Raw genomic sequence first — 23037 nt, forward strand, 5'->3', positions numbered from 1 at the left:
GGGGTTGTTGCATTATGCTGCACTTGCTCAGTTCGGCGACATATTCTTCCAGTTGAGGGCAGGGACCCTGTGGCTGTGGATACGCCTCGGAACTTCCTTTATGGGGCAACCCGAATCCACACACACACCCCATCATGGGAATGTGGAAGTGCCATTGAAAAGCATGCCGGTGATCAGAGAGGTCTGTCTATGGCCGTTGACCTGTGATGGCCCATCCAGACACACTGTGCCACCCTTTGCTGCCACCACTCTGCACAGCACACACACAGTTGTCCAGCATTCACACAGGTCCAGTCCAGCACAGCTCCCTTGAGGTACACCCGGAAAGCAATGGGTGAGTGGGAAAACACTCAGGTAGCCCCCTTTCCTTTCCCCCATCCTGGTGTCCCGGCCGCCAGAGGCAGGAAGAGCAGCCCCCCAAAGAGGCAAAGCCACCTTGATGGGAATTCATGCTAGAAATCCAGCAACAGGAGGCGGGCTTTGTGGGCTACACAGAGTTCTTCTTCGGGAGCAATTGTTCCAAAGCATTTTAATTGGGAGAGAAGCCCCCTCTGGCTTTGGAGAGCCTCCCTCCGCCCTCTCCAAGCGCAATCTTGCCCATCTCTCCTCCCCCCTCCTAGATTTCTCTTGCATAATTTAAGCGTCCCCCCCATCCTTGTCTTGACTACTGTCTTTTTCCCCCCTCGGAGAAATAAAGCGGGGGGGGGGGCGCCAGCCCCGCCGCTGCTTGTAGTAGATTATGCCGGTGCATTTCCCCCGCAGCCTTATCTCGCGCGCTCCCCTCTTCTCGCCTCGCCGTCACAGCGGATTTGGGAAGGAGTTTTATCTTGCAAACATTCGCAGACTTTGTTTATGTACACCGGGGTTGCGCGGATCCCGCCTCCCCGAGAGCGCCTGCTTGCCTTTGTAATTGTTATCTCTGCTTATTGTTGTACTTCATTTGTCTCAGGCGTGTGTGTGCGCGCGACATGGAAAGCTCCGCGTGTGCTCCCTGCCCAGACCCCCTTCCTTCCTTCCTTCCCTGCCTGCCTGCCGCGGCGCCTGCTTGCCCTCTGCCTTCCTTTTGCTCTCGTCTCTGCCGCTCTCCCGTAGCCCGCTTTCCTCCTCTCGTTCTCTCCTGTGCTTCTCCTTCCTCCCTTCCCTCACTCCGCAATGGCTTCCCTCCTCCTCTCCACCTCCCTGCTCTCCTTTTGCTTCCCTTCCCTCTTCTCTCTCTCTCTCTCTCCTCTTCCCCTCCTGCCTTTGCCCCTTCTCTTTCGTCTTCCGCACACCTTTCCCTCCCTCCTTCTCCCTTGCCCTCCCTCGCTCCGCCTAGGCTTTCCTTTCCCTCTCCTCTCTCTTTGCCCCCTTTCTCGCTTGCTCTTCCCTCAAGTCCGCTCTCTCCCTCCCGCCTGCACAGGCACCCTACGCTGCAGGATGGAACCCAGAGCCCTTCTACCCCCCCCCGCCCCATTATTCCTCCTGATCCCATGCCCAAGCACCGCCAAATCCCGCCTGCTCGCCGTTTGATTAGATTGCTAACCCTTAGGTAATCCCACTGATTTGATGAAGTGTCGCTTCCCTTCTAAACATACATTGACAGAAGTGGGCGACGCAATTCCCCTCCCTTCCTCTCTTGGAAGTTGCTTTTTTCCGGGGGGGGGGGGAGAAAAGGGAGAGCACCCTTGCTGGGGCTTTAAAGGCCACTCCCTCCAATTCTGCAATTCCAAAAAGGGGTGTGTGTGTTTTTAAAAATGGTACCAGTCAAGTGTAACGTCTCTATGGCCTCTATGCAGAAAAACAACAGAAGCAGAAGTCACTCCAGGTGTAAACCTAAAACCTCCCCCCCCCCGCTTTAAATTAACCGGGCAAACCAATTTCTTTCACTTCCCTTCACCCTCAACAGCCCCCTTTCCATAAGGAACACAATAGTTCAGTGCAATGAATAATAAGGCTGGTGGTGCGCCCAGCAGACATGTGGTGGAGAGAGCTGTCCAGCGCCACCCTACTCGGAAGTAAGCTCGACTGCCGCTCAACGGAGCTTGCTCCCGGGAAAGTATGCAGAGGATTGCCGCCAGAGAATTTTTATAGACTGTATGCGGCTTGGAAGAATGGGTTTGGCAACTAAAAGGCAGCGTATTCATCTATACGCAAAGGTCTAGTTTACCCTCTCCATTACGCACGTGGCTGGAGCGGCAATTGAAGGAGAAAAGCGGCCCAATATCCATCTCTACAGGCAACAGAACCCTCTTTACACGAACAACTATACAGACAGAGAGAGAGGTGCGCGGGTGCGTTGGTATGAGATCTACACGTGTCCAGGCAAAACATACATTTCTATCATGTCTACCTGTGCATTCGGCCTCTGTCTACTCATTTATCCTCCCTCTTTTCACCCCAAAAGCAATTCCTAGCTTTCCACGTTCCTTTATTTAAAATATTCATTGCCTTCCAGTCGTCACATCTTCTACCACAGATCTGTGGGGCTTACTTCCGAGGAGCCCTGACGGGCTGCAAGAGGTCCCACTGCGCGGAAGCAAGCCCATTCTCAGAGCTTCCAATCCCTGCCAATAAGGATCGGGGCCTTCTCTCCAGGTACCCCTCCGCCTGGGAATAAGCGAGTCGCAGGCGGCAAAGAGCAGTTCTCCCGCGCAAGTCCTTTCCTTGGAGCGCGCGCGCGCGCGCACACACACGCGCGCCACCGGATTGGGCCCTTGTAACTGAGCAACTCTCCGGCTTAGAAAACGACCCAAGTACTACTGCTGGGAACAAAGGGCCCCGGAGATCGGCGGGCTCTCCTCGCGAGTAAGCCGATCTAGGGGCGCACGTGTGCCGGTTTGAAAGGTTGCTGCCACGGTTGCCCCGCGAGGCTACCTCAAGGGTAAGCGCGCCTCGCGGAGATCCCGTGCGTATTTCTCTTGAGTAAATATCAGGGCACCTCTGTCTGCAAACACAGGCCAGCTTGACGCTTGGGCAGCCGACACGAGAGCAGGAGCAAGGCCAAGGGTGCTCCCTCCCCCCCCCCGGAAATGCCACATTAACCAGCTCTTTAGTCATCTTCAAATCCAGACCTTCGCTTGGCGCTGCGGGGTCCTTCACAAAGGGTACTTCGGGGACCCAGCCTCCTTAAAGCGCACGCGCCCGGCTACCGATTCCCCTCCTGCGGCTCAGTCTTTTCTCCCTGGGGGGCCCAGGAGCCCAGCCAATGCAACACAGAGGCCTCCATCATTCGCTCTAACGGGTTTACATGGGAGTAAGTCTGGTGGTGGCGACAAATGGCCCAGATCCCCCAGGCACGCAGACATGCGCCGTCTTTCTTAGCCCACAGGATCCCTCCCGGTCTGGAGATGACCAGTCACGCAATTTCAACTTCTCATGACCCCCCCCGCCCGCTTTCCATTGGCTATGCTCACAGCGTATTATTTTACTCGCAAGGAAGCCCCTTGCCTCCACTCCCTGGTCATTCTGCTAAACACCTCCAATCTGTTCAGTTAGAGTTGGCATTTCCACGGCTCAACGCCCCCCCCCCCCCCCGCGCATCGCCCACCCGATTGAGGGGAACGTCGCTCGATCTTCTGAATCGCCCCCTCCCATTCTAACCTTCCCCGCCCCACACACTTTTAAACGGAATCTACTTGAGCCGAGATCCTTCTTTGGCGAGTATGCTACTTCTCCCCCAAATAAATGGCAAATAACGATACAACACACACAACAGCCAAGGTTTTTTCTTTTTCTTTGAGGAGGGGGTGAAGAAAGAGGACGAGAGACGAGCCGAGGAAGGGGAGGGGAAAAAATATATATATATCGGGAAACCTCATGAATATCCGCCGAAGGCCAAGTGGAGAGAGCCGTTTAAAGATGAAAGTGCGAGGAAAATAAAGACTCAATTTAATCTGCCTTAAACCCCTTCAACTTAACGTTTGTGCTGAGAACCCAAAGAGTGAGTCCTGATTGGGGATAAATACATTTTCTTAACATGCCTCGGAGCTATTACACCCCTCTCCAACACAGCTCTCTATTCAAGCTGCACAGTTTTCATTACCACCGCTAATAAGTCTTAACGTTATTAAATGCCAGGCGGATGAGGGGGGGGAGCGGCGCCCGAGCGCTGCCTTTTCTTTCACGGCGCAAAGAGGAGAGAGCGTTTAAGGCCCCCTTGCGCTGGCTCCCTAGGAAGAGGGCCCGAAAAACCCAGCACAGGCCTTGCGGGGGGGGGGGGAGGCTGCAGGAGGAGAGAAGGGGGGGGGAGAGAGAAGCCCCAAAATGACGCCTTCTCTGCCCCTGCGACCCTCCAACGCAGGGTTGCTAATGCGCATTCCTTGGCGCATGGGCGCATCCGCGGCAGAGGATGGGTGTGGGGGCGGGGGGTAGGCAGTATGGATCCGACTGGGTCTGTTTCACAGCTGGCACGTTTTCCTAGAGTAAGCCGCTACTTGAGGAGCCAACCTAAAGTCTCAGTCCCATTGCGCATTGGGAGGCGGACGTGCACCTGGGAGTTTTCCTGGCAAGAGCCCCGCCCCAGACGGTCCGGAGGGGGCCATTTGATGCGCGTCTAGGCGGGAGTAAATTGACTGGGACCTGATCCCGTCTCTTGCTTTGTTCTGAGGGGTTATTGCGACATTTAAATTTCATGTAAGAAAATAAAATGCTCCGCCTTTCTCCACGTGGCCTCCCAGGCGGTTTACAAGGAGGCTTGACACAATTCAGGCAGAAAATTGCATCGAAAATAGCATCTGACTTAAGTTGGCCTCCCACAATTCATACAATAAAATCACGTTGGGAATGAGAAAGCCCAGTCAAGAATCCTGTGTTATCTTAAGGTCTAATTCGTTTATTCTGGTAGAGTGTGAGCGTGCATTCCTACGAGAGAGAAGAATTAGGACTATCCACTTTCTCTGTTTGTAAACTGCCAGTTTTGGTGAAAGTTCATGCACCCTTACTGGAGAGTAAATTCTTTCTTTCCTACCGAGGGGCTTTACTTCCGAGTAAAACAGGCGAAGACTTGAGTGGGAGACCAGAACTGTCTGCAGCCCAATCCTAGTTAGGTTTACTTAGAAGTAAGTCCCGCTTTATTCAACTGGGCTTACTTGGAAGTAAGAGTGCATACGATTAAGAGCCTTAAAGATTAAAAGAGTGAGAGAGAAATTGGAAAGGGGAGAGAAAACACGCTCCAGAATGTTTTACAAGTTAAGTATAGTGATTAGTAACTTTAATTAGGGCAATTAAAACTTTGGCAGACTGGAAATGAAGATTTATGGATTGTGGGAAGGATATTTTTTTTTAAGCCAACACAATGCGAAAATAGGGGGAAATACCACTTTGCCGAGATCGAACCCTGGAACCGAAACGTTTCCCTCTTTTCTTCACACCAGTTTTCTTTGTGTTGCTGTTTTCTCTTTCCGGCTTAATTAGTTTTCCTGAAATTATCCACGGAGAGATTCTTCGGCTGCAATCCTAAACGCGCTTCCCGGAGGAGAAGAAGCGACTCAAGGTCGCTCCCTTCCGAGTAAGCTTACCTAGGAGTGTAGCCTAAAACCTAGGTCTTAGGTGCAAATAAATATATTTTAAACCAACGAACAACGGAAGAAGAAGGTCCCTCAAATTGGAATCCATGAGATTTTACTCCCAAGTAAGAGTGGTTCGGATCGGAGCCTTATTTAAAAGGCGAAACAAACCCAAGAGGCAGAAGGAACTGGCGAGAAAAACGCCCACTTAGCAATGAAGTAGAAGGAACGCTTACTCGCGAGGAGGCCCCGTTGCATCCAACTTCCTCGGGAGGAAATGCACACAGGGAGTCGCGCGCGCGCACACACATACACACGGTGGGACTGACTTCCGAGTAGGCCGGTCTCGGGTTGCATTGGCAGCCTCTTTAAAGGTCACGATCCGACACGCGCTCTTCCTCTGGAGGGGTGCTAACTGGCCGAATGTCTCCCGAGCCAGCCCGCTCCTCCGCCCTAACCAGTTCGGCTTTTTATTTTCCATTTCCTTCCCCAAACACTCCAGCCTTAAGAACCAACTTTCAGCGCAGGCCGGCAGCCTTCGCATTCGTCAAGACGCCGAAAGCGACATTTTATTACGGGGGGTGGGGGGGGAACCGAAACACTGAAAACCCCAACCCCCATTTCTCAAAACCGTCCCTGGAGAAAACGGGACATTGCGGGAGCCGAAACGCGCCTTCCCTTAAAACAGAAGCCAAGCCCGCTTGGCCACAAAAACTTCCAGCGACGCGTCCTTTATAAAACAAACTTTTTGGGGGAGGCACACACAAATCTATCCCCCCCCCAGGCCCCCGAACTAAATCGACCCCTTCGTTTGGGTGTGTGTGTCCCCCCCCCCGCTTAATCACAACCTGGACGGGGTGGGGAGAGAGGATCCCTGTTCAGCCGCACAAAGGGGCTAATTTACGAATGGAGATCGAGTCCTTCGAAATCAGAAAGACCGTTTTGCTCCGCGCGGGGCTTCGCCCTCCAACAGACGGCGCGTCTAATATCGCCCAACTCTCGGCCAGCGGGAAGCGCCGCATAATTTATCGCTCTTTCTTCTCGCGCTTCGCCTTTTTCTGCTGCCCCCAACTTCTCTGTGCGCCTTGCAAAATCCTGAATGGGACGCGGGGGCGGCGGCGGCTTGGCCTCTCCCCTCCTTTTTCGCCCCACATTTTTCTAAAGCGGGGGGAGGTTGAAGGGGAGCGGGGGGAGAGACACCGCTTAGTCGCCCTTAAAAAAAATCTGTTTGCTTTTGTGATCGGGGAGTCTTTTCTCTCTCTCCTGATTTAAAGCTTCAATGGACTTGGAAAGTCTTTGCCACTGAAGTTCATCTCCAAGGTTAAGAATCGCTCGATCGCTGCTTCTTTGTTGCAAAACGTTTCGTCTTAATTTTTTTGTTTGTTTGAAGTAGAATTGGCAAAATAATAATGATAATAATTAACGCACTACAACACACACACAATGCGGGATGTATTAGTGCATGCGTATTTGTTGTAAAGTTCGGGAGAATGTTTAGAAGATCTAAACGATTTTTAAAAAATTATTTTTGAACGGATGGTAGGGATTTTTCCTCTTTAGCCGGGCCCTGTACGGTCGAAAATGTATTTTCAAAAAGGCAAATTAATGTTACAAACTCGTTTGCGAGATGGAGGGGTGGGTGGGAATTTAAAGGCGCGTTCTCCTGGGGGCGGGGGGAGATGGTAATTTACACCCCCTGAAATAAACCCAGTGATTTCCTTCTTTCCCCCCAGCCCAAAGCGGGTTAAAAGAAGCCACACATCCCGGGGCCTTTCTCGGAAGTAAAGCCCATCGATGGAAAGTACAAAGCAACCCCTAGATACGTTTACACGAAAGTCAGCCGGTGGGGGCGGGGAGTTTACTCCTAGGTCAGCGAGCATAGGGTGGCGACCTCAATTGCATGGTTTGCAATATTTGGATAAAAGATATCACACACACTCCTCCAGTGTGGGAGAAATTTTTTTAAAAGTGAAATTTTCCTTTGGAAATGGAGGGGATAAGCAGACCTCTCCAAATCCTTCTCCCCATCTTAGCGCCCAGCTGCGTGTGCCTACAGTCCCCAAAAAGGTAATTAAGGAGAAGCGAAGCTCCCCCTCCCCCCGCCCAACGAAAACCAGGAAAGCCTGAGGACCTCCCCAAACGCAGGATCTCGCTGCCAGAGACAGGATGGATCCTTGACTAGGACGCCGACGCCTCGCTGCACCGTCCCCAACACCGCATCAAAACCCAAACGCCATCGCGCTTTTGTTCTCTACATTTCCTGGGGAAGGGTTAATGGCAACCTATTTTTTAAAACTTTGGAGAGGGGGCCACCGCCACCACAGTATCCAACAGGGTCCCCTCTCTTGAGGGGAAAAGGAGGCTGGGGATTGAAAAGAAAAAGAGAGAGAGAGCCAAATTCACACACACCCAAAATCGACCGATAGAAGACGCGTTTTAAATAAACGGAGTTTAGCATAGAAAAGGAGTAAGGGGAGATTCTCACCCCACTTTCCAGCTCGCCTCCTCTCCTCTCTTCTCTTACCCAACCCCATATCCCCGAGACCCACAGATAATTGAAACTGATTCCCCATCAGTCAGCTGTCAAACGAGGTTTCAGGGGACCGTTTAGCGAACAGCGGAAGGCAGAGAGGAAAGCGATCTGTTTAACAAATTCATTTAGGGAACCTGTCTCTCTTCGCTCCCCTCCCCTCCCCCCCCGCACTTCAAGTCCTTCAGTAACTGATCCGGAGTGACTCCGGCTCTCAAGCCCCGGCGTCCACGTCTGCCTTTCAGAGGGAGTTTCAATAACCGCTCGCTCGCTCTCCACCCACCCCAAATCAAACCATCCCTGTTGGACAGGTAACAAATTAGCACTTCAAACTCCCCCCGCCAACTTGCCTGCCTGCCACTTCAACTCCACCCGCCCCCCCAATTCTGCTCTCCAAGCAGTCCTCTAATTTTATTAACACCCTCCCAACATTCAAGACTTGTCTTCAAAGATCAATCAAGCTTTGAAAAAGGAAGGATATTTTTCTCTGGGGGACAATTTGCGTCTCCTGCAATTTTCTTTTTAAGACCGGGGTGTGTGTGGAAAATGAAAGGGACACCTGAGGTTCGTTTTCTCCTCTCCTTTGACTTAAGGAATGCGGAGTTTTAAAAGAAGAATATTTGATCCACTTTCTGCATGATAGCCGAAGATTTGTCATGATATTCTTTCAGATGCTGGCAGAGTAGCTATTATGAAGTTTTCATCAGGCCTAGGATACACTTAGTGTGTCCAGCCATACATTTTTAAAAATAGCATCACATCATATCAGAACGAAAACTTAAACACACAACGTTATTCCAGGTCCTGAAAAATTCTCAATATTCCTGTCTTAGCCATAAATCACCAGTTTTAAAGCACAATTCTCTGATTATCTATTCATTTGCAAACGTCCCAAAGACCACCAAGCTGGGGGAACCACCTTCAGAATTCTGGACAACCAAAAGACAGCCAAAGATCCTAATTAATTAATCCTAATTAGGTTTTCCACCCAGCAACCTGGTTTGCTTCATTTTCTGTCCCCCAAGGCAACTGAAGAAGAGTGCTGCATAACTCCAAAACTTGCCAAACACTTTTTGGGCATTGATTAGTCCCACTAAAGAAACCCATGGACATTTTAATGCAAGGCTTTTTTTTTTTTGAGGCACAGAATTACGCGGGGGCAGGCGGGGGGGGGGGGGAAGACATCTGGGTCAAAAAAACTCTCCCACACAGGGAACCACACCACAAGTTGATGTATTATGGGATGCTGGATTTTTGCAGAAGCACAGGAATAAACGCAGAATGCGAATAGGTGTAGAATTTACATTTTAAAAAGGAAAGGAAAAAAGAATACGATCAGTAGTCGGGGGTGTATGGTTAGTGTCGCATCTTGCCTCTCCCTTGAGGAGAAAATCCAGGATATATTATGTAAAATGAGGCTATGCTAATGAAAAGACGATTCATAATTTATGCAAGCCACAGAAAATCTCAAATTACTCTTGAAGGACGAACACATATCAGAATCTAATATAGTTCTTTTTGCAGTGCAATTCTAAGCATGTTTATGCAGAAGCAAGATTTCAGTGACATTTCTCTCTGTTCCTAGCCAAGGTGTTTAGAATGGCCTTCTTTTGGAACCCCCGCAAAGAGACTCTCTCAATGGCTAGGCAAGGTTCCATAACGTCCAAGACATTCTGCTAAGGTACAGAATCCTTTCCGTAAGTCTATCTTGGAAACTAGAAAAGGAGGCCGAGGCTCTCATTGCCAACCTTGTCTTAAAAAGTAAAACCTTGCCTTACATTAAGTGTCCAAAAATTACCTTGTGATTTTTGGGAAGGGGGCGGGGAGCATTTATTCTCCTCAAAACTCCCTTTTTTCTCTCTGAACCTTTGGAAACAATCTCCAAGTTTGCATTCTCTCCTGAAACTGAGCTTAAGTATAAGGGAACTGAAATAAGTCAATTTCTTCCTTTGTTGACCCTTGCCTCTGTCTTCCTCCCGGATGTTCCGATTTTAAATTGCAAAGACCTTGGGGCAGAGACTCTATACAGGAGGTTTGCGGTGCTCTGTCAATCAGCACAGTCCGCATGTAACAGGAGGAATTCAGGACAGAACTGAGGGATTTGCGCAAGGGGTGGGTGGGTGGGAAAGGAAAAGTCAGCCGCACTCTCTCTACCTTTGTCGCCCAAGATGCCATCAATGCTGTGTTTGGTTTTCTTCTCGCCATCCTCCTCTTTCTTTTCACAGTCTTCCTCTTCCTCTTTCTTCCCGAACTTGATTCGGAGCACCCGGCTAATCGAACTCACTAAACCTCAGACAGTCAAAGACAGAAAAAGAAAATATAAGCTGGTATGGAAGAGAGGGGGTGGGGAGTGAGAGGGAACGAGGCTGAAGCCCATTATTCACACCAGGGGCATAAGAAGGCTGGAGTGGGCCCAGAGACAAAATTTTAAAATGGGCCCCTCGCTGACACACACACACACTCACATGTGACTTGCCTCTGGGGGGCCCCTCGAGGCGTGGGGGCCCCCAGCCAGCACAGCTCCTTACTACGTGTGTATTGCTATACTACTACCCTAAAACAGCACTTTGGAAACAGACATATTTGGAAACATACAAACATACTAGACTTCCAAGTTACACAGAATGCTTTGCCGTGTTCTGGCTGAAGAAGCATTCGGTGAAAGCAGAAAGCCCGCATTAACAAGATATCTTCCGCTCCCCCGCCCCAGACGCATATAATTAAAAGACCAAAGTACTCCCCTCTCTCCAAATCTTTATCTTAACTACACATCCACACCATAAACACACACCCCTAGAGGGCAATCCAGAGAGAAAGCTTTGTTGTGGTAAAGTCCCACTGGAATCTATGGGACCTAAACACACACTCTATTCTCAGATCCCACCCCAGTGATTTCAGTAGGGCTGTGTCTTACTTAACTTTCTTTGGATTGCAGCTCTCTGGAAACAACATACATCCACCAGGAAGAGAGAACATTACTTTAGCTGGCAACCTGACCCTAGACCAGTTTACTTACAGGGAACTCTGTCTCATAGCTTTTAAGTGATGCTTACTTCTGAACAAACCTGCTTAGAATGACAGCCATATTTAAATATATATATAGCCTCCCTAGTAGGGTTGATCCTACCCTCTGTCAGGACAAACACTTTTGTTTCTGAACTCTCACTGGGTCTGATCAGCTTAACTACACACTACTCACAACTTAAAACCAGGCAGGGGAGACTAACCATGCCCTATGGGACCCATGCAGGGGAGTGAGATGGTACAGTGACTGGGAGAGTGAAGGACTATACCATTTCATGCTGATATTTCTGGGGAGATATCAACTGGGGAGATATCAAATGTGAAATGTAGGAAACTAATATATCAGGGGAAATAATACTATAGCTCAATCGGATGCCTGCAAGGAGGTTGAAAAGGAAAAAAGTTAAGAGAACATTTGAAGATCCAACTCCCCACCAGCTGTCCAAAGTGGTACAGTCCGGCCTGACTGAGATGTAGCAGAATAGGGTGGTAGAGTCCTGAAGTGGAATGGGCTTTATGTACCCCTTCGGGCTTGCCCCATCCTAACCTGGGGACTTTGACTAGACTTCATCCACAGGCCAAATTCTGCAAATTGCAATCAATGGGGCCCTTTGCCTAGCTGGGTGGTCTCTGAGGAAATCTCTGCTCCCACCCCAAGATGGTTCCATGGGCACAAAGGAGGTGGGGGGGGGGTCCCCAGCAAGCCCCTCTGAAGGCAGGTATCTGTCTATGCTAACACTGATACAGGCCCTATACTCCACAGCTCGGTGTGCTTATAACTTTTTTTTTGGTATAAGCCATAATTGGGGAGAGTTGGATATAGGGCTTGTGGATATCATTAACCCCCACCCCCAACTTTTCTTCCATTATTTGAGCAGGGGGTGGGGAATTTTGCCTAGATTCTCTATTAATTCAGCCATGGTAGAGAACTTATTCTTTTCTAGCACCCCTGAACGAATAGGAAATCTAGGACCATACACATTTTATTAGGATATAGGGAATTTCTGAGTATTCCTCCCACTGAATGTTTGGAATCCGTGTTTGGAAGACCCCTTGACATGTTACCTGTTTTGGACAAATGTCCTTGGAGTCTGCTCACTGGGCAAAGAGGCACTTTTAAAAGAGGTTTAGCAACTGGCCCTCTCCGTCCCCAGCACAGCATCCCTTCAGTGGCTGTTGCTGGGGTCTAGCTTCTGTTTCTGTTTAGACTGTGAGCCCTTCGTGGGATAGGGATATCATCTCATTTCTTAATTTTCTAATGTAAACTGCTTTGAAAACTTCTGCTGAAAGGCCATCTGTCGTGGTGGTAGCAGTACAGCTAAAGTTACAATTAGACTTCCAAATTTTACCTTTGAATGAGATGAATTCATCACCTTCATATTTTTGAAGGATCATCATTAAAAAAAACAAACCTCTGATTTCCAAATACTGGGGGCAGGGTGGGGAGAACCATTGTCCCCTTCAACTCTACCAATTATCTTGCAGGTCTGCCCCCATTGAATGAGTTTGTGTGTGTGGGGGGGGTTACTTCCAAGAAATCATGGAGAGGAGGAAGACTGCACTCTGAAGGCACCCTTCTGGACTATACCACTTAATTCTGGACTGTACCGCTTCAGGCTGGCCACTGCTGGTAAGAGGATGCTGGACTGGGGCTTTTGGGCTGATATAAGCAGAGCTGGACCATTCCAGGTAGAGGGTTAGGGTTAGCCCCAAATGCTTCAGTGGGTGCTGCGTTCACACCCAAGCATTCACTGAGGGGGACCCTGGATCAAAGAAATGTCACAGCTCAAATCAGGGGCGTAGCTAGATGAGGGGAGCCATGTTTGCCCCTCTCCCCAAGAGCCCCATGGAGTGAGGGAGATAATGAAGAAAACAGGGAGGGGTGGAGCTGGGGGCCGGGTTCTTTGAACCCATCTGCTCAAAAGAAGAGAGTTGGTTTCGTGGTTGCAAGCATGAATTGTCCCCTATGCTAGGCAGGGTCTGCCCTGGTTGCATATGAACGGGAGACTAGAAGTGTGAGCACTGCAAGAAATTCCCCTCAGGGGATGGAGCCGCTCTGGGAAGAGCATCTAGGTCCCAAGTTCCCTCCCTGGCAGCATCTCCAAGATAGGACAAGATTTTATTTTATTTTTTAAATAGGACAAGATTTTTTTTTTAATTGAACCAACAAACTACCAAAGCATGCAGTAAGTTACCGAAGCACAAAGATTCCTGCCTGCCACCTTGGAGAAGCTGCTGCCAGTCTGTGAAGACAATACGGAGCTAGATGGACCTGTGGTCTGACTCAGTAGATGGCAGCTGCCTAGGTTCCCTAATTATAGCTATACACCCCTGGCCCAAATACTATTGGCTGGTGAGGACAGGACTGGGTCAAGGCTATGCCGGCTTTGGAGTTTCACAGAACGCTTCCTTGGGAAGCAGGAAAAGGAAGCAACCGGCCGGGATGGATCTCCCCCACCCACTCTTGGCCTGAAAGGCAACGATGGGGCGACCCCCAGCGGGGCTGCTTGTAGATCAACGGCCCCCTAGATCCGTTCCTGTGGGATTTAACCCCCGCCCCGCCCCGCCCGCCTCCAGCCAGGCAGCCTTCTCACCTGAGGGCACCGTGCTTCTGTCGCAGTGGCCATCCTTCAAGAGCCGGTCCCGGATTTCCCAGCTGAACATCCCGGGGTTTTCCCGCTTGTACTCCTCGATTTTCTTTTCCACATCAGGAGTCGCGACCTGCTTTTGGGACCAACGCGTGGCCGGGAGCGGGGTGGGGTAAGAGGAGAGGCGGGTAAGTGGGGAGGGGGCGTGGGGGGGGGGGAGAGGGAGAGCAATCCGCTTTTAAATTGAAGGTGTTCACACAGGAAGTTCATCCTGCCCTAACTTCGCGCAGGGACGGCTTAAGCCCCTCCCCCTTTCAAAGGTCCATCTAAGACGCCCCCACCCCACGCCTTGGTGCAAGATTTTAATCGGGGAGGGGGCGCGTTTTAAAGCCGTCCACGATGGATCCAAATCCAAGTTTTTAAGCGTCTGTTTGCACGTGAAGGCTGCAGTCCTCTGGGGAGGAAACCTGGTAAAACACCATAGGATTTACTTTCGAATAAACACGCTAGGATCGGGCTGACAGGTTGTGCACACCCACCTGGGAGTAAGCGTACTTGGGTGCAAATTTAGCTCTTTCCTAGCCATACTCAAGAGTCAGTTCCATTGTTTCCAGTCGGGATTACTTCCGAGTAAACATGCCCAGAACAGACACTCGCCTTCCTACTTTTCCTCAAACTTTTTCTTTTTAAAGCCCCCAAGGAAATTACTTGGCTAGATATATTGGCTAGATTGTTGCTGACCGCCCAGAGACATAAATTTTGGGCGGTATAAAAACCGTGTGAGATAGATAGATAGATAGAGAATTTACATCGTGTTCGGTCATCAAACCACCTTTGTGAAATTCGTACCGGCCTGGAAACCGGAGCAGCAGCCCAGTAAACCGGAGTTACTTTGCCCAACCGATGCCTACTCCGAATCAAGTCCCACTGGCTTCCATGCGACTTACTCCCAAGAAAGTCTGAGCCACCCAGTCCGATCCTGTGTGCGGAAGGCAGTCCTTCAACAGACTGTGCCATTGTGACTTGGAAATAAATCCCATTTAATAGTGTGGGGCACATTGCTGAGTAAAGCCACAAAGGATCGGGTGAGGGGTTCCTAGGAGTGACTGCAGCCTCGCGCCCGATCCTGTGCTTGTTGACTCCGACGTAAGTCCCACTATACTCAACAGGGGTTAGGGGGGGACTCAGCTTTCAGTGCGCCTAAGGTGGCATGGCGGGGAAATGTCTCTTATGGGGCGCTTGTAGGGAGAGAAGACCGCCCCAATCGCAACCCGCCCCCCCTGGCTTTCCCTCACTCACCCTGGGCTTGCTGCCGCCGATGGCCCCGGGTCGGATGGAGCCGGTCTCCTGGTAGCGGCAGAGGATTTTGGAGACGCAGCCGTGAGAGACGCGGAGCTGCCTGGAGATGACGCAGGGCCGGATCCCGTGGTGGGCCATTTCCACGATTTTGTGGCGGATGTGGTTGGGCAGCGGCCGCCCGTTGATGAAGACTCCCCCGAGCTGGTTGACTCGGCCCTGGCCCAGAGGAGTAGAGACTGCGGGGCAGAGAACCGAAGGGGGAGAGGAAAGTCAAAATCCGGTCCAAAAGCCCGCTTCGACCCACTGTAAGTTCCCCTTCTGGGGGGGCGGACGGGTGTGTGTGTGTGTGTGTGTGTGTGTGTGTGTGTGTGATCTATTTCCCCCAACACCTTCTTCGCCCCACCCCATGGATACTCTCCCCCTCTACGGATTTAATAAAGCAGAAGTGAATAAACGAATCCCCATAGTCGTGCGTAAGTCGCTGTATGGATAGGGGTGTACAAGGTAGATTTGTGTCGATATCGATCGGATTAGGTACATTTGGGAAGGCTTCTCTGCCCTCCATTTGCTCGGCACGACTCCTGTCTACAGATCTAGGAACATCCTGTCATCTGGAAGAGTCCGTGGGCACTTAGAGATCAGTTTCTTTCCCGCACCCATTTGGGCTGAAACCCACACCTGAGAAGAAACCACGCTGGATCCATTTCGGTTTTTATAAATTCGAAGTATCTGGTGCTCTCAAAATAGCCTTGTTATTCTCAACAGGGTTGCGGAGCAGTTAGGCTCCGGTCTTACTCCGGTGGCGATGGGGAGGAAATCTGGAGCCGGTGGGATTTGTTTCCTAGTAAATCCAATTTCCAGGCTTGTGGGGCATGCTCCGGAGCAGAGAGGGCCGTACTGTACAAAGGCTACAAGTCACTTCCCAGTTTTGGTGGGGATGCCTGCTCGGGAGGATTCACACCCCCGGATCCCAATCCTCCTAACTACGTTTACCTGTAAGAAAATCCCCTTGGGCTTTCTCAGTGGAACCCGGCTCTAGAAGAGGAGTGGAAGTGGAATTCTATACCCTTTGCTATAGAATTAGAAGCAAGCGCCCATCGCCTAGGCCTCTGGGCTGGAGAGTCTTGGGGTGCTCTAGGGAGCCGTACCCGAAGCCTAATCCTTCAGGGGCCTAATCCTTAACCCAGTTAAGCAGCAGACCTCGAGGAGACAGGCGACCTTTTCCCACCTTCCCTATAGGAAGTTTGGTGTCGTCCCCCCCAACAGAGTCTTGGGTTTATTTCTTGGTCGCCAAAGATTTCGGCTGAGCAGGGTGACGGTGGATCGCAGCTTTCCTGCACCCCCACGCCCCAGGGGACAAAAATCTCCTGGACCTACATCGTGGGACACAACACTGAATGGGTGCTCAGTGCTTCTCCGCCGCCCCTCCTAATAGGCAAGGGGGGAAAGTATTATTTTAAACCAACAGTTTGCATTCAAGCGATATGCTTGAGAAGTAAAGCTTTTATTAAATGAATTATTCGTTTTCAGCCCTTTCCAAAGACTGCGATCCTAAAACCTGCTTTCCAGGGACCCGCATGGAAGCCAGGGCTGAGGATCGCAGCTGGAGACTGGCCATGTCTCCTCGGAAGTAAGCTCCCATAGGCTCAATGGGGTCAAGCATAAGGGTGTGGAAGTAAGAAAACAGCCTGATCTGAACTGGCGGGAGAGAAGATGAAAATCTCCCGCTCCACCCCCCAAAAGTTTGAGAACTTTCGGTGAAACTAACCAAGGTTTGAGTTCTTTTTTTTCTGTCTGCGGACGTCGCAACCCTATCACTTTTGGCCTGAAAGTAACACCATGGGTTGGACCGGCTTCCGTGCCCGGGGGATCAGAGCCATCCTACCTGGCCCGTCTACCTGTAACCAAGCTAGGCAGGTTTCCTCGGAAGGCAGCGCCACTTTGACATGATCCACGACATCCACTCCCAAGCCAACTCGCGGGGGCGGAAGATCCTAGCCAGAGCTCCTCGGAAGGAGCTCCAGTCCGAGAGGCTTACTTCCGAGGAACCCTGCCTAGGACGCCGCGGTCAGAAGAGTCTTGGGACCCGCTTCCAAGGCTTCTGCTCAGAATCGGTCCCTTTCCATCCCCAGAGAGAGAGAGAGAGAGAGAGAGAGAGAGAGAGAGAGAGAGAGAGAGAGAGAGAGAGAGATTCCCACCTCCCTGCCTGCGTTCCTTCGGAACTGGTTCCAAACTGCGGCGGCCTTCCTCGTTTGCTCCCACCTTCGCCCCAATATATAGCCTCAGTTTCCCCCTCGGCGCCTTCCCAGACGCCAACATCTGCTTGCCTTTTCTCCGCAGCTGTCTGGATCTCTCTCTCGCTCTCTGGTTTTCCTGGCCTTGGCGTTTTGGTCTAGTTTTTGAGAAACACGTTTTCCTTTTGAAAGACGACAAGCCGCCCTCCTTTTTTTCTTCCCAAAGCTCCCGGGGAACCAGCTTCCAAAAGAGGACCTTACATTTCTCCCCCTTCTCACCCCGCTTTAAGAAAACAGATGCGGCTGTGTTTGCTTGCAAACCCAGGGGGCTGTGGAAAGCAGCACGATTTAGACGCACACATTCAGATGTTTAAATTTCTAAGAGCTTTTTAAAGTTACTAAATCATAAAATAAATTTTTTAAAAAACAACCCACTCGATCTAAACTTTGAAATTCGTTTAAGGGCCTGGTGTCCTGGTCGGGTTCTTAAGCACCGATTTTACCCATGCCTACTCAAAGGCGCCGGTGCGTAATTTCAGAACAATTCCCCCAACAGTTAAACAAGTCCTTGCGTGGTTGGGAGGGGTTATCTAAGGTAATATCTCCTCAATTTTCTCGCACCGCAAAACCAAGCAGATGGATGGGGAGGGGGCGCTTTTCTCCCATGCATTGTATGTTTTGCGGATTAATGACAAGTTAAAACGGCAGAAATTGGCTGCTTAATAGATGGTGATAAAGAAACGCGCGGGGGGGGGGCGGCAGGGGCTGGCGTCCCCCTCCCCCTCCTCCCCTGGCGAACGGCGGCGAAAAGCAGATTCCAGCCCTCGCCTCGCGGTTTAATCAAGAATCACGCGCCGCTAATTCGAAGTCACTCGGCTATGGCCAGCATTCGCCACAGCTCAAGTTGAAGTGGCCCATCCGGCGCTGGCACCCCGCGCCCGCGCCGCCTCGTCATTATTCCCAGTCATGTTGTACAAATATTTTGGTAATCCTTTGATCCCTTTTCCCCCTCGCAGCCTGCTTCACTTCATTTGCTGCCGAAGAGAGGCCCTCCACCCAAATCCCCGCGGCGTGTGGGTTTTCGCAGCCTGCGTGGGTCCCCGGCTCCCCGCGCCCCTCCCGGGCCTCGAAACTCGGCCACTTGAGCACGCGCGGGCTGAGCAAGCTTTGCTTTAATAAATGCAGAGAGAAGGGGACCTGCGGCAGGTTTAATTCTGCGCTGGCCTCGCTCGGAGAGTTTTCGTGCAAGGAATCGGGTATATGGGCGGGGGGCTAGGGGGTTGTTTTTTGTTTTGTTTTTTGCGCGGGGGTAAGGAAATATTGGAGAGCCATCTTCGGCTTTCTTGCGCGCACACACACACTCAGAGAGGGAGTGGGGTGGAGAAGGGAAGACGCTGACCAGGAGCAGGAGAGGAACAGATCCGGAGAGACCCCCGGCGCAGCTACAGGCCGCCTCCTTTCTCTTGGAAAGAAGAGAGATTCTTTCTTTCCCCGCTTGGTTGGGGAGCGAGGGAAGCGACAGACCCTTCAATAAGGGAAAGGAAAGATCCCCAGAACTCTCAACTCTATTTCCTTCCAAGCTCCTTCCGAAATTGGCTGTGAGGGGTTGGTCAAAACGCAAACCCTCCCCACCCACCCACAAAATAATTTAAAAAAATAAATAGTGAGAACAGGTCATTTGGAAATGAGTCTCTTTTCCCGAACTTGAAGGGAAAATCAGAAAGTCACCTCCGTCTCAGTCCTGGGTATATTAGTCCGAAAGTAAGCTTTGTTCAGTTTTGTTTTTTAAAAAAAATGTGTATAGGATGTCAGCCCTGCAGCCGGATCCTAACTGTAGCTACTCACAAGTAAGCCCCTCTGACTTCAGGACTGCTTCCTTCCCATTAAGTGTGCCGCCTTCAGCTAATTTCCAAAAGCACTGAACTTCCTAGTGGTTCCATATATAGTTTGGGCGTCCCCCCCACCCCTTAGCAAGAAAACAAGAAGACCCCGACCTCGCGCAGGGGATGGAAGCTGGGGGGGAAAAAGCACCCTCAAACAGGCCCGCAGCGGGGAGAGACGGGACTGACCCGAGAGACCCGCAGGTCTCCCAGGTGAAAGGAAAGAAGCGCTTACCTTCCAAGGGGAAACCGGTGCGGGGATAATTCTGTCCGGGTGCTGGGCGCATCATCCTTGGTACGGTCCCAGGGAGGGCAGCCATGCTCCAGTCGAGGCTGCTGGGATGGACGGGGCGGGGCGGGCCGGCGGAATGGAAGATTGCAAGCAAGAAGGCAGAAGGAGAAGGAGAAGGAGAAGGAGAGGGGCTCAACTCTTTCGCAAAAACCGGGGGGCGAAGAAACCCCGCCTGGAGTCTCTCCCCTCTTGGCAAGAGTCAGGCGCTCGCCTCTGCCCAGTCTGCCCCCCCGGGCTCCAGAAGCCCCCCAACCACCAGAGGTGTTTTTTTTTTCCTTTTCCCCGGGGGCGGGGGGCAGTAGGAGATTTGAACAGGGCCGGCTGCAACCGAGAGCGCCTCCGGCGGGAATGCGCCCCGGAGGAGAAGGCCGGCAGCGGCGGGGCTAGGCTGCTGGGGCGCAGGAGTTGGCGGCTGCCGGGTGCTTTTCTCCCTGTTCCCCACTCTTTTATTTTGTGTGCGTGTGTTGCCTCTCCTTTTTCGCGTTTTTGTGGCGGGGGGGAGGAGGAGGAGGAGGAGGAGGCGGCGAAGGAGGGAGGCTGGGGCGGGGGGCGCGATGGCCGCGAGGATAGGAAGGGCTGGAAGTTGTGAAGGCGCGTTGAACTTTGGCGCATCGGGGAGTGAAAGGAGAGCGCCGAGAGAGCTCTGATAGGCTCTGGAGGGGCGGTCCCCCCCCCCGCAAGCGCCTTTTTATTCATGAGGGCAGAGAAGGGAGATTTCACTCCGAGGCTCGCGAGCCAATCGCGAAGGGCCCCTTTCCAGACGCGCAGATACAGATCGCGAGGATTTTAAAAACACACTCCCAGAGAAAGAAAGGGAGAGAGAGCAAGCGGGGTCTCTTGGAGAGAGAAAAGTTCTCCGGGGAGGGGGGCTTCTTCTGCCCCCTCTCCCCCCTCCCTTTCCCAGGAAGGTTGCCTGTTCCAGTCACGGTCCCCCCCCCCCAGGGGGATACACAACTTTCATCCAAAGAGGCGGGAGGAGCGCTTTTGGAGACCAGCAGGCACCACTGAAGACTTGGGGGTTCCCTCTAAAGGCCGCGGCAAGCCCCACCCTCCGCCGGCCTTTCCTAGACCCTAAAACAGCCCCACACCGCCGGTTCTTCGCTAACGCCCTAGCGCCTTCTGGGTCCACTTCTTCTCTGTTGAAGGTTTCCACACATTCATGGTAGCCACCCGGTGGTTTCCAGGGGCTCTGAAAGACAACCCTTCTCCCTCCACAACCAACCCAGAGAGGGGAGGTTGGGGGTGGGTGGGTTGTTCACTGGACCCCCAAATCCAGGCTGAATCCTTGCAGTGATCTGCTTGTGTGGCTTATACTACAGAGAATGCCTCTCCACAGAAGATCTTAGGAAGGAGGAGATGACACAAGAACCTAGGCAGCTGCCATAGACCGAGTCAGACCTTTGGTCCATCTAGCTCAGTATTGTCTGCACAGACTGGCAGCGGCTTCTCCAAAGTTACAGGCAGGAGTCTCTCTCAGCGCTCTCTTGGAGATACCAGGGATTGAACCTGGGGCCTTCTGCGTGCAAGCAGGCAGGTTCCCTTCCACAATGAGCGGCGGCCCCACCCCCTAAGGTGTAAAGGGTCACAGCTTATGCAAGGGGGCCGCCCAAGAACTGCCCACGCGTGCCCCTCAGAATGGGTGTCTCCCTTTGCCTCCACCGGCATCGACGTCCCAGATGCTTCCGGTAGCAGGAAGGTTTTCTTCGCCATCTTTCTCTTCCCAGCTTCGACAGGTGTTGTTCTGTCAATGACTTCACACCAGACCCTCTCCACACCTGGGGAGTGCAGATGACTGTCTGTCACAGCGCGGGGGGGGGGGCGCACACACAAATCATTTAAGCTAAGCAGCAAGCAAGGGATCGACACTGCTCTGCCTACTTCGTGGGACTTCCTTCCCAGTAAAGTTCCGCCAAGGATTTCCTTGGAAGGAAGACAACTTCCCCCCCCCCCCGCCGGGCGACTTGCTTCAGAGTGAACATCGGGCTGGGGGGCTCAGGCCTTTCCTCGTGGCTCGCCTTTCCTACTTTGGGTAGCTTTCCTTTGCCGCTGGGAATATCAACTCCTTCCAAGGAAATAAAGAGGGCAGATATTCTTGGATTTCTCGAGACCCCAACACTCAAGGGTACCCATTCGCGGCGTAGCTCTTGTGGGCAACGGGAAAGGTCCTTTGCGGATCGCAACTCCGCAACCCCTAGTCTAAAACTCGGCTTCTCCGAATGCAGACAGACACCGCTGCTGATAGCGAAGAAAATAGTCCTGCCTGAAGGTACACAGTCTTCAGGGTGCGCGTAGAGCTTGTTTCCTCGCAAGTAAGTCCCCGGGGAGTCTAGAAGGCCTTGCTGCCAAGTCAAGGGTGCAGCGCAGGGATTTGCACCCCGCTTCTGGGCGGGTTTACTGAGGCGGTGGAAGTCAGCGGGACTCCGGCATAATTGCGCACAGGAGGGCAGCCCGGGTTGCGGGGCTCAGGCCTTTCTTTCGCATGCCCCCCTTTCCTACTTTGGGTAGCTTTTCTCTGCGGCTGCATTCGCCCTCGAAAGCAAGCACACACCCCCCGCGCCCCTGTTCAGCGTAGCACAAGAGGAGCAAAAACACAATCTTTGGGTGGAAACGCGAATCGGGATTTCACCCGGCTTTTTTGTTTTCTCCATTTCACGTCGGGGGTTTGGTCAACTTTATCCAGAGGTTTCACCGGGGCGGCTTCTGGGGGTTTCTTTCTCCGGCCTCGAGCTCCATCATCTCCAAGCCATGCCCGCCCCCAGAGGAGACACCCGGGAGGGGGGCACCCAACAGCAGCTGCTTGTCGCCTCCCTGCGCCTTGAAGGAGGAGGATTCGTTCCCTCCTTCTCAGCAGGCATCGAGGCCACTAGGACTCCAGACTCCGCTTTGTTCTACGTTTCAACGGCAAACTTTTTTGGGAGTGGGTGGGTGGGGGTTGCAAAACAAAACCCCACCGCCCACAGGATGCGCTTTGAGGGTCTTCTCCCTCTTCCATCTTACTGGACCACCGGCTAGAAAAATATTACACTCACTTATTTCTATAAACCCCCCTCTTTTACACCCTTCTGCTCAATAGGTATTTCCCCCCTAACCCCTTGGGTGGTGGTGGTGATGGTTAATTATTCATTAATGAGAGGTGGAGGTGCGCCAGGAGGTGGGAGAGGGAAGGGATTAATCCTGCCCATTGATCAGAGCTGCCTGTCTTTGGTCTCCCCGCTAACTCTCAAAATCTTCCATACCCGGAAAGGAAGATCATCAAGTTTTGGGGTGCGGAGAAGGAGGCGGATTGCAAACGAATCAGTAGAGGGTGGGTTTCATTTTGCGTGTCACCCTGCCTCACTCTAAAGGCAGTGCAGCCACCAGAAAGGCAGGTTGCAGTGGTTGGGGGTGCCCTCCCCTCCACACCAAAGGTGCATGGAAGGACACACACACACACACACACACACACACACACACACACACACACACACACACACACACACACACACACACACCCTCTGCTGCGGTAGCCGATCTCTCTCCGAAGGGACAGTCTGGAGCCGCCTAGCCAAAGAAGGCATCCCGCAGAAAGCGCCCGGCTCCTTCCCAACGCTTCCCAACTTCCCATGCGAGAGAAGAGAAGCAAGGGAGGCGATGCCTCAGATGCCCTTAAGGAGAGTGTCGTGTCCGAAGCGAGGTGAACACCCACAAGGGCGATACCCAAATGCGAA

At 52.0% G+C, this 23037-nt stretch overlaps 1 protein-coding gene across 13 annotated transcripts in view; it reads right to left on the bottom strand.

Annotated features, from left to right (window-relative positions):
- PAX7 (paired box 7) overlaps window positions 1-23037 on the bottom strand; it is a 128176-nt gene that overhangs the window by 99459 nt on the left and 5680 nt on the right. For 3 of the 13 annotated variants that reach the window (XM_053281485.1, XM_053281481.1, XM_053281477.1), the window contains exons 3-5: window positions 14925-15160; window positions 13632-13761; window positions 10168-10302 (exon numbers count right to left, since the gene is read on the bottom strand). In XM_053281485.1, the coding sequence (XP_053137460.1) occupies window positions 10168-10302; window positions 13632-13761; window positions 14925-15160 (501 nt within the window). Of the gene's footprint in view, window positions 1-10167; window positions 10303-13631; window positions 13762-14924; window positions 15161-19273; window positions 19770-23037 lie in introns of those variants that run through there. The other 10 variants (XM_053281488.1, XM_053281484.1, XM_053281489.1 and 7 more) reach the window with 7 other exon arrangements.

This window comes from Hemicordylus capensis, chromosome 16, assembly GCF_027244095.1.
Source record: "Hemicordylus capensis ecotype Gifberg chromosome 16, rHemCap1.1.pri, whole genome shotgun sequence".
In the NCBI taxonomy this organism is placed as follows: Eukaryota; Metazoa; Chordata; class Lepidosauria; order Squamata; family Cordylidae; genus Hemicordylus; species Hemicordylus capensis.